This window comes from Panicum virgatum, chromosome 8N (assembly GCF_016808335.1).
Source record: "Panicum virgatum strain AP13 chromosome 8N, P.virgatum_v5, whole genome shotgun sequence".
NCBI classification, from domain to species: domain Eukaryota; kingdom Viridiplantae; phylum Streptophyta; class Magnoliopsida; order Poales; family Poaceae; genus Panicum; species Panicum virgatum.
Genome location: NC_053152.1, coordinates 35,861,573 through 35,871,994, shown reverse-complemented (window position 1 = coordinate 35,871,994; position 10,422 = coordinate 35,861,573). Strand labels below are relative to the sequence as shown.

Sequence of the window (10,422 nt, the reverse complement as noted above, 5' to 3'; positions counted from 1 at the left end):
ATTTGGTCATAGAATAAGCAGGTTGTATGTAATATGTATACAAGCACGTACATATTATTTCCCCACTTTTTTGAGTTGTATGCACGAGCTTATTCATCCAAATTATGATGAGCTAGCAAAGAAATGAAATTTTGTAGTCATAATTCAACAAAATTATTTAAATCCCTTTTACCCTCACTTATGCTTGGTTAGCTAATTGCTGATATATGTTTTGTCTGTATTCTCTTCATTTTCTTTGTATATATGTCAGTGCTGGTCTCCACTCATCAATTTGTGGTGGTCAGTTAAGTGAATTGACCACCATGTTGCACATGGCATGTACTTATATATAGTACACGTACATAATGCAAATAATTTGTTGCTGCATCAGCAGAGATTAGTGGTAGATCCATCTGCGGCAGCTCTCTCATCAACATCTGGACAAAACAAGAGAATGATAAGGGGGCACAAACATTGTGCTTTTCAGGCCTTGTTTAGATCCCAAAATTTTACATCCAAAAATGTTGCATCGAATATTTAGACACATACATAGAGTACTAAATAAAATCTATTTGCAAAACTTTTTGCACGGATGGATTGTAAATCGCGAGACGAATCTAAGGAACCTAATTATCCATCGGTGTAAAAATTTTTGTAAATAAACTTTATTTAATGGTCCGAAATAGTAAAATTCTTTTCTAAAAATTTACGCCAAAACGATATAAACACACCCTCGGTCTATTGATTGGTCTTCCCTCCGATCCAACAACCCTTTTCATTCCACAGTCCGCACAGCCGAATTCCATCACACTCATGCACACACAGTGGCTTTCAGAGAATCAGAGCCATCACAGTTAGCCTTCAATTCTGCCTCCTGCAAGAAGTGATGAACCAAATGGCATGCATGGACCAAAAACTACTCCCTCAATTTTTATTTACATATTACGTTAGGTTTATCTAAAATCAAACATGTCTAACTTTGACCAAATCTATAGAAAAATAGTACAAAACTATACTAACCAGCATATGCATTGCCAACGTATATTCATGCTAGATTCAATGAAATAAATCTGGTATTGCAAATATTATTATTATTTCTATAAATTTAGTTAAAGTTGACCAAATTTGATTATAACAAAGCTAAATAAGCTAGCAGGAATTAATTTTCTTAGGTCACCAAATTGTCCATGTATTAATAAATAGGGTGGTTGGTTACAGTTGCACATGCGAGAGAAGAGAGAGAGAGGGAGGGAGGGAGGTGAACTCATGCTCTTCTAGTTATTATATAATGAGGCAGTAGCTGAAGGCCCAGACGCTCCAACATCCCCCATCCTCTCTCATACACACGCGAGCAGCTAGCCCTCATCGTCCCGCCTCTCTCTCTAGTCTCAACTAGCAAGGTAAGAACCAGAAGCAAGAAGAGCAGGTCGACATGATGCACCGGCTCGTCGGCGAAGCTAGGTACACATCTCATCCATTCTGCACTTTTTCCCGTAATTGTGCCGTATAAATACGTACATAGCATGCAACTGACAAGCGGAGTCTCTGACGCTGTGGCGCGTGGATCTTTCCAGGAGAAGGGCGGCTCCGGTGGTGGCCGGCGGCGAGCGGTGGCTGCAGTCGGCGGCGGCGGCCAACAAAGGAAGGTGAGAGGAAACACCAGACTCACTATACTAGCGCACCATGCATCCTCTTAAGACATTAGTACTATACTAGCCAGGAGGGATCCATGCTACCGGCAGAAACTTTGGTGTTATCTGCTTAATGAGATCTCTCCAGGGTGTAATATTCCAGGACGGGATGCAGGTTTTAATGCAGCTACCGGCACTGTTGTGTCATGTGATTGATCTCAGCCTCTCAGTGAGACAGTGCGAGAGAGAGCCAGAGAGAGGAGAGAGAGAGAGTCTAGTCGTAGCACATGAGAGAGAGGGGGATGTGTGGGCCCACGTGTACGTTTGCTTGTGAGTTGGAAGCACGGCAGCTTCCAGGAACAGTGAGTACCCTGCTGTTCCAAAAGGGCAGGGCCACCCAACAGTGATGTCAGTCAGCCCTCCTTTTGCCAATGCCAAGAATCTTGCCGTTAACCACGCGCGAGAGTTTCCTGGATTTGTCAGCCAACGGCCAACCCACCCATTGTTTAATCTGACACTGTCTGCTCCCTGTCTTTGCAAATCTTCGAGCTTAGCGGCTCAAAACTTATTTTTCACGAATGAACAGGAGATGTGCGTATCTTTGTATTAGGAAGAAGAGAAAGATGCTCTAAACTCATTACACAAAGTATTTGAAATTCCATCCCAATTCACACACAAGAATAAAAATGCAACGTTTAGTTCAAAGAAAGAAAGCATCATTTTTCTGCCTGTATGTATTTTCTTTTACTTCTGCACAGGATATTTTTCTTTGTGCAGTGTGCCCCCCTTTGTCATTTGCCTTTAAGTTCTTAACTAACTAGTTTGTGCAAGTTTCAATGAACATTTTTCTAATCAACCCAACAAGGCTGTAATATTCAATTCGCAGTCAATTCTGACACCAAGCACTTAATTCTGCACAGGCTGGAGGGGAAGGTCGCACTGGTGACCGGGGGCGCGAGTGGGCTCGGGAAGGCCGCGGCCCACGAGTTCATCCAGGAGGGCGCGCGGGCCGTGATCCTCGCGGACATCAACTCCGAGCTGGGCCGCGAGACGGCGCGCGAGCTGGGCCCGAAGGCCCACTTCGTGCCCTGCGACGTCGCCGTCGAGGACAGCGTCGCCGCGGCCGTGGACGCCGCCGTGGCGCGGCACGGCCGGCTGGACGTCATGCTCAACAGCGCCGGCGTCGTGGGCCCGCTGACCCCGGGCACGTCGCGGCTGGCCAGCCTGGACCTGGCGCAGTTCGACGCCGTCATGTCGGTGAACGTGCGCGGGACGCTGGCGGGGATCAAGCACGCCACGCGCGTCATGGTGCCGCCGGCCGCGGCCGCCGGCGGCGGGTCAATCCTGTGCATGGCAAGCATCAGCGGCGTCCTTGGCGGGCTCGGGACGTACCCGTACTCGGTGTCCAAGTTCGCCATCGCGGGGATCGTCAAGGCCGCCGCCGCCGAGCTCTCGCGCCTCGGCGTCCGCGTCAACTGCATCTCGCCGTACGCGGTGCCGACGCCGATGGTGGTGGGCCAGTTCTCGGCGCTGCTCGGCGGAGCCGCCGATGAGGCGCAGGTGGCGGCCATCATCAGGGGCCTCGGGGAGCTGAGAGGCGCGACGTGCGAGGCGGTGGACATCGCCAGGGCCGCCGTGTACCTCGCCTCCGACGACGCCAAGTACGTCTCCGGGCACAACCTGGTGGTCGACGGCGGGTTCACGAGCTACAAGAACATGAACCTGCCCTTCCCTACGAAGCCACAGGAGTGAATTAATGATCCCGTTGATGATGAACTTGAGCTTGAGGTGGGTGGTGTTTGCTTTTCTGTTGGTGTTAATTTCCTTTGTACAAAACTGCAGCTAACTGTCAGGAAGAAGAAAGAGAATGTGTGAGTTGTTGTGATCGTGGTTTGGTTTAGGAGGGTTGTCAGTGACTTTTGAATCCATGAAAAGTTAGCGGATTCTCCAGAGAAAGGTTGTGGATTTGCTGTTAATGATTTCTTAGTATGGAGGAGTTGCGACCTGTGAAGCCTCAAAGGTACTAGATGTTCTATTTTCAATCAGAAAGACCATGAGACATTTAGTTCAGCAACATGCGCCCAATGTTCAGAGTTCAGACTTTCACTCGCATTCGTATGCAGCTCAACACCATCAGATACTTTCCGGGGTTTCTAATTCAAATCTTAAGCGAACAATATTGGATCGCATTACGCCACTTATCCATGGTCCATGCTGGCATTAATAATAATGTGATTAGTGCCTTTGATCAAGAGTACTTGACATCTTGGAAATTTCTGTGGTTTTTTTAGATAATAGAAGAAGAAAATTTCTCAGTCCGTGCGTGACTATGAATACCTTAGAAGACTATTTTCTAATCGAATATTTTCTAAAGTCCAACACATTTTATTATAGTACGAAAAATCCTGTATATATGATCTTCATGATTCCGAATTGAATTGAACTGGTGTATGTAAACCTCAATTGTTCAGAGTTTCAGACATGTTTATTTCAGTACACATGTGGGCTGTAAAATTAACTTAGAAGCACTCTGTCGCCATGTGCTCGAGTTCGAACACAAGGAACTTCCTGAACAATCATTCTTGTTTGCATTGCTTCGATGTTTGCAGGAAAAATATTTCAACTGTACTAGACGAAAATCAAAGAAATGATCGTTGGGTTTAGCCCCGCCCCAAAGTCAAAGAGCTCGATCTACGCACTGGACCAGGCATTTCTTTGTCAGATCGTAGATGAGCAGCCATATGCATGTCCCAAAGTCTACACTAGAAGGGGGATGGATGCCCAACCATGGCTACCTCAAATATGTACTTGTGAGAAATAAAGAAGGGAGGAAGAAGATAGTAGATGAGCTACATGTAGTGAAATAAATAAAGAACAAAGGTGCCACAGACCCACAGTCCACAAACCACTAATAATAAGTTTCTTGCCCAACAACTACAACTTTATAGTTTTATCGTAATCCATATTTTCGCACATTTTGAATCTCATGTAGTCTAGCATGTGTAGTGCACATGTCGTTAGCTGCGTTGACAACCTCGGCGCACATGTATATGCCGGCCAGGCTCAGTTCCTCGCAACCCTCGTATATAGCCTGCAGGCGAGCAACCACTCTCGCTGCTTACCCTGTTCTTCCTTCTCCATTTCTCTCTCTCTCACGCCGTTGACTTCTCATCATAGCTCCTCTTGGATCTTAGGATCTACTTGGGAGAATGGCCTCGGAGATGGACGGTTCCATGGCCGGCGGCGAGTGCAAGGCGTCACGGGCGCCACCACCGCTTCCGGCGCCGGCGAAGGGGAGGTATGAGCTTGCACCTTGGGTAATTTCGACAGTACCTGAAATTTTCCCAATTTTCTAGCTTGACCTCATGTATTTCATTATCAAGTTTTAAGGTTTTTTTCGTTAGTATTTATACCTATGGATCATTATGTTGTTTCTATCAGCAATTCTCACGGACCTTCTGGGCAAATCTTCATCTTCTGCCATTGCTGCAACTCACGCTCCGATTTCCAACTTTCCATCTTGATTCGCATAAATAAATTTTAAAATATTTTCCATGATTTTTTTGAAGTATATAAATGCTTTAAGTGTCCAGAACACATCATCAAGTCCCCGGAATCCATATACACGTGAAGACTTCCCCCGCGTCGCCCCCGCGTAGGGCGACTCGGGCGGTTCCGACCCCGGCCGCCGCCGCCACCCCTCCCTCCTTCTCCCCCGCCGCGCCGCCGCCGGAGCCGGCCGCCGGAAGCCCGTGCGGCCCGCCGGGACGGCGGCGGCGTGGCTTCCCCGGCTCCTGCCTTCCCCCTCGTGGCGGACGCGGACGCCCATGGAGGGCGGAGGGGCTCGTCGCCGGGCTGCGCGCCGTCGACGCCGGGGTGGCCGGATCCGGGCCCCAATGGCCGGATCCGGCGACTGCGCCGGCGGATCTACCGTCGGGGTGGAGCTGGCGCTCGGGGCTGCGCGGATGCGGAGAGGACCGACGCGGGCGGCGCGCGGAGTAGGCCTGCGCGTGGATCTCCTCAACGGCGGTCGGACCGCGGGAACGCGCGTGGTTCCGGTGGCCCCGAGGCCGGATCCGCCGCCCCTTGGCTGGATCTGGAGGGCCGCTGCGGGTGCTCGCCGGCCGGCGGCCGTGCGCGGGAGCGTTGGTCGCTGCGGGCACGTTCGCAGGGGCGGCGGCGCTGCGGGCGTGGGCTGCTGCAGCGAGGGGGGCGGCGCCGAGGCTTCACCGCCCCTCTACCTGCGACGTGCGGTCGGCGGAGGTGTGCGGCCGGCGACGCACGTGCGGCCGGCGGCGCGCGGGACGGCGAGGCGAGGCGCGCGGGCCGGTGAGGTGCTCGGCCGGAGAGGTGCGGCCGGTGGAAGGCCCTACGCGCGAGTCCGGCAGGGGCCGTGCTGGGCGCGCGTCCGGCGTGGCGAGCGGGCGGCGGAAGCCGTGCTGGGCGCGTGGCCGGCGATGCGCGCGGCCGGCGGAGGGTGCTGCACGACGGCCGGTGGTGGAGCGGGACGACAGAGGAGCGACATTGCTGCACAATGACTCGTGGGGTGCGGTGGAGGCGTCTTGCCCGGTTGGGATGGCTGGGACGGTGGTGCTGTCTCCTACATTGCGCGCGTGCAATAGGGATGAATGCTCCGGGCGAAAGCCTTCTGACGGCGGCGTTCTCGGACGTCACTTTCCCTGATGGGGGCGTCTTTTTGGAGCTTCATTCCTGCTGCACGAGGTCTCTGGGTGAAAACCCTGTCTAGTTTCTAGACGAGCGACGGCGGCGCCTTTGGCGTCGTACCCTCCTCTGAGGCGTTGTCTCTTGAGACTCGCTCGATTTGCAGCTTGGCCGGCCCACTGTCTTTGGCGGCCTCGACCGGTGCTGGCAACTCCGTCGTGGGACAAGCTAAAGGGTGTGACTTCCACACGTCAAGGCGGCTATCTGTTGGTGATCAAGGGTCGTCGCTTGGGTGTCGCTCGGCTGCTCGCAGCGGACCACGGCGGCCGACGTTGCTTCGCAATCGTCGGTTCGGTGTGGGACAGCGTTTCGAGGACGGCGCTTGTGGCAACGGCATCGGGAGACGACTCGGCCTGTAGCGGATCGAGGCGAGTAGGTCAGCATGGCTGTGCCTATTCGGTGCGGTACAACGTTGGAAGACGGCACAGGTGACAACCTTGATCTGCGGCGGCTTATTGCGGGAGGAGGTTACGTGTTGAAGTTGAGACCACGGCGACGGTCTGTTGTTCTGGTAAAGTTCCTTGGAGGCGGGGCGGCTTTGCTCGCTATCTCGACGGCAACTTAAGGAACGAGTTCGAGCATGGAGTTGTGGCGGGATTGGTGAGGCCCCCGCGCACGAGAGAGGAGGCGTCCAACGGCGGATGCGGCGAGGCGCCCGCGCGTTTGGTTTTGCTCGGACTCGGTATTTCTCATTCCGTCAGTTAGGTCCTGCTTGGTTGCAACGCCCAAGAAGGCGTCTGCCTCCATGGATCCTTCGCTAGCGCCGGATCACGTCGGAGTCTCGGTGACTGCAAGGGTGCGGTACGTGGTTTGGAGTTGCGGTTCGTTTCTCTCCGCTGTCGTCTTCAGGTGTGGGGCTGACGCCGATGGGTGGATATGAGTGGTACCCCGCGTTGATGTCCCAATCCAACCGGGTGAGTTTAGTTGTTTTTTTTTTCTTTCCTTTTCTTTTCGGTTTCCCTGCCTATGACCTCCCAGGGCCGTAGTCTTGTATTTTCTGCTATATCAATAGAAACGCACTCGTCGAGTGCCGTTCGTTCAAAAAAAAAGAATCCATATACACAATCATCAATTGGAAAAAAAATGTGCAGGCTTGAGGGAAAGGTTGCCCTCATCACCGGAGGGGCAAGTGGGCTTGGGAAGGCCGCGGCCCACGAGTTCATCCAGGAAGGCGCGGCAGCCGTCGTCATCGCGGACGTCAACACCAAGCTGGGCCTTGCAGCGGCCGAGGAGCTGCGCCCTCCGGCCCACTTCGCCCCCGCGACGTCACCGTCGAGGAGAGGCCGTGGACGCCACCGTCGCGCGGCACGGTCGGCTGGACGTCATGCTCAACAGCGCCGGCGTCGCCGGCTCGCTGGCCGGCACGTCGAGGGTGGCCGAGCTCGACCTGGCCGAGTTCGACGCCGTCATGGCCGTGAACGTGCGCGGCACGCTGGCGGGCATCAAGCACGCCACGCGCGTCATGGCGGCGCCGGCCGGGAGCACCGGCGGCGGCAGCGGCGGCTCCATCGTCTGCATGGCGAGCGTCAGCGGCGTCCTCGGCGGGCTCGGCACGTACCCGTACTCGGTGTCCAAGTTCACCGTCGCCGGGGTGGTGAAGGCCGCCGCAGCCGAGCTGTCACGCCTCGGCGTGCGGGTGAACTGCATCTCGCCCTTCGCGGTGCCGACGCCGATGGTGGTGGAGCAGTTCTCGACCATTCTCTGGGGCGCCGCCGCCGGCGAGGAGCAGGTGGCGGCCATCATCAGGGGGCTCGGCGAGCTGAGAGGCGCGACGTGCGAGGAGGTGGACGTGGCAAGGGCCGCCGTGTACCTCGCCTCCGACGACGCCAAGTACGTGTCCGGGCACAACCTGGTGGTGGACGGCAGGTTCACGAGCTACAAGCGCATGAACCTGCCGTTCCTCTCCAAGCCACAGGAATGACTACTAGCCATAGCTGATGATGATCTTGAGCATTGAGGTGGTGTTTCCTTTCTGTTAATGTTTTTGTTGTAGAAAACTGCACCTAACCATGATAAACAATAAAGGGAATGCGTGAATGAAGGGAATGCGTGAATTGTTGATTGTCGTGATCTATGTTTAGAAGGGTTGTTGTGAGACTGACTTTTGAATGATTGAATCTACGAAAAGTTGGTGGATTCAGTATAAAATGGACTGTATTTGCAATTCCCGCTTTCGTAAGTTGCAAAAGTTGTGACTTGAGAGTGAGAAGCCTTAAACGTATAATAGATGTATGTAAGTATTCACTTGCATTCCTCTTTAATTCTCACTACCGGAAAGCTCAACAATGCCGAGTGCTGACTCCTTTGCCGAGTGCCATATATTGGGCACTCGGCAAAGCCACCTTTGCCGAGTGCTAGACATGACACTCGGCAAAGAACCACCTTTGCCGAGTGTCTCTTCCTGACACTCGGCAAATTATTAATTTTTTCTCTCTTTTGAACCGCAAACTTTTTTTGATCTCCACATACAACATGTAGTACCCCATACTCAAGTTTGGTATATTTTTGAGTTCATTTGCTATATTTAACTAATTAATTTAATTTTTGGTAATTTTTTGAATCAAGTCAAATTTGAACAGCTAGTCATTCAAAAATATGAAAAAATGAGTATAAACTTGATATTCATGGTATTCAATCCGCATTTAGGCCACAATTATGAAACCAAAAGAAATTTCGAACATCTTGTTAAGGAAACACGACCTCCACCGCGTGCATAAGCGGTTTTTAAATTCTATAAAAAGCAAAGGAAGTCCAATAATTATGAAATTTGACAAGATGTCATGATATCATATGTGGAGGTTGTGGTAAAAAATTGAGAAGGTTTCACATAGGTTGTCACGTACATCTCTGAAGAAGTTTCATGATTGTTTAGAATGATCCGGTATGATTTGGAGTGAAAGTGACTGTCGAGCTGTGGTTTGACTCCCAAAATTTTTGTATAGCCAATAGACATCGAAGATCATGTCATGTTAAATTTTGGTAATTTTTCAAATCCATTTGATAATTTTTATATTTTAACTACATATGTATAAATGAAATTTGAGCCAAAACTATATGAAATAATGATCAAATTTTCAATGTATTTTGGAACAAATTTTGAAAATATGATGAAAAAAGAAAGAGAGAGCAAATAAAATATTTTTAGCACTCAGCAAAAAAAGAAAGAAAGAGAAAAAATAAAAAAAAGTTTGCCGGGTGCTACCACTCGGCAAAAAATACATTTTACTGAGTGCTAGGTTTGCACTTGAAGCATCCTCTCATAAGAGAAGACTTAAAAGTGATACAATATCAGTCCCAGAAGGCTAATAACACTTTTATTATATCAGATGGTACATCACCGTACAACTCTACGCGGTAATGGGCAGTGAAGCGCCACTATCGCGAGGATAACAACTAACACCCACACAACGATATTAACTACGAAGAGGGCGTTATCAGAGTCTTGCGCCATACGGAACTTCCTGCGGGTGACCCTATCCACAGGCAAGGTTGAGTGCAGGACGGGACCTCTACTCAACGTCTTCGGGAACGAAGTCTGGATCTTCCTCTGTAAAAATTAAGAATGGGGTGAGTACAAACGTACTTAGCAAGTCCAACCAAACCCACGGAGAGGGTATAAACAGAATATAATGCACAGGGTAAATCAAGGATGAGGCTAGGATTTAATTTGCGGAAAGCAAATTTTTATGCAGGGGTTCATTTGAAAGAAAGGATTTTCAAAGCAAGTTTTCTGGTACCGAGTAACACGTAGTGTTGATCCATACAGGATCTAAGTTTTAAGTTGCTACCGGACTCCTCATCCGCCGTAGCACACGGCACAACTGCCGGACACTTTTCCAAAACAACTCACGCCAATCCGTCCATTCCTAGAAGAAACACTAGTTATGTGACCACACCGTAACTCGCCCAGTACCGTGGGCACGGCTATTCGAATAGATTCTTAACTCTGCAGAGGAGCGGGGTACCGCAACTCGATCACCTTAGTGTCGGTGCAGATCCCAATAAAGCCATTACCCACCTTAGCTAGTCCTGACTAGCCATCACGGGATCCATCAAGGGGTCATTGACCTATCACAGAGGTCTTAACCGG

General features: G+C 51.0%; 2 protein-coding genes across 2 annotated transcripts; both read left to right on the top strand.

Annotated features, from left to right (window-relative positions):
- Positions 1-1,295: 1,295 nt before the first annotated feature.
- LOC120684428 (sex determination protein tasselseed-2-like) lies at positions 1,296-3,684 on the top strand. The gene is made up of 3 exons (XM_039966291.1): positions 1,296-1,440; positions 1,554-1,625; positions 2,531-3,684. The coding sequence occupies exons 1-3, from the start codon at positions 1,412-1,414 to the stop codon at positions 3,360-3,362; spliced, it is 933 nt and encodes a 310-aa protein (XP_039822225.1). The 5' UTR covers positions 1,296-1,411; the 3' UTR covers positions 3,363-3,684.
- Positions 3,685-5,506: 1,822 nt separating this feature from the next.
- On the top strand, positions 5,507-8,506 carry LOC120684989 (short-chain dehydrogenase reductase 2a-like). Its single transcript, XM_039966841.1, is given in 4 exon segments — positions 5,507-6,087; positions 7,424-7,590; positions 7,593-7,610; positions 7,613-8,506. Coding segments are annotated over 4 exon segments (1,407 nt in total). The 3' UTR covers positions 8,254-8,506.
- Positions 8,507-10,422: the final 1,916 nt, after the last annotated feature.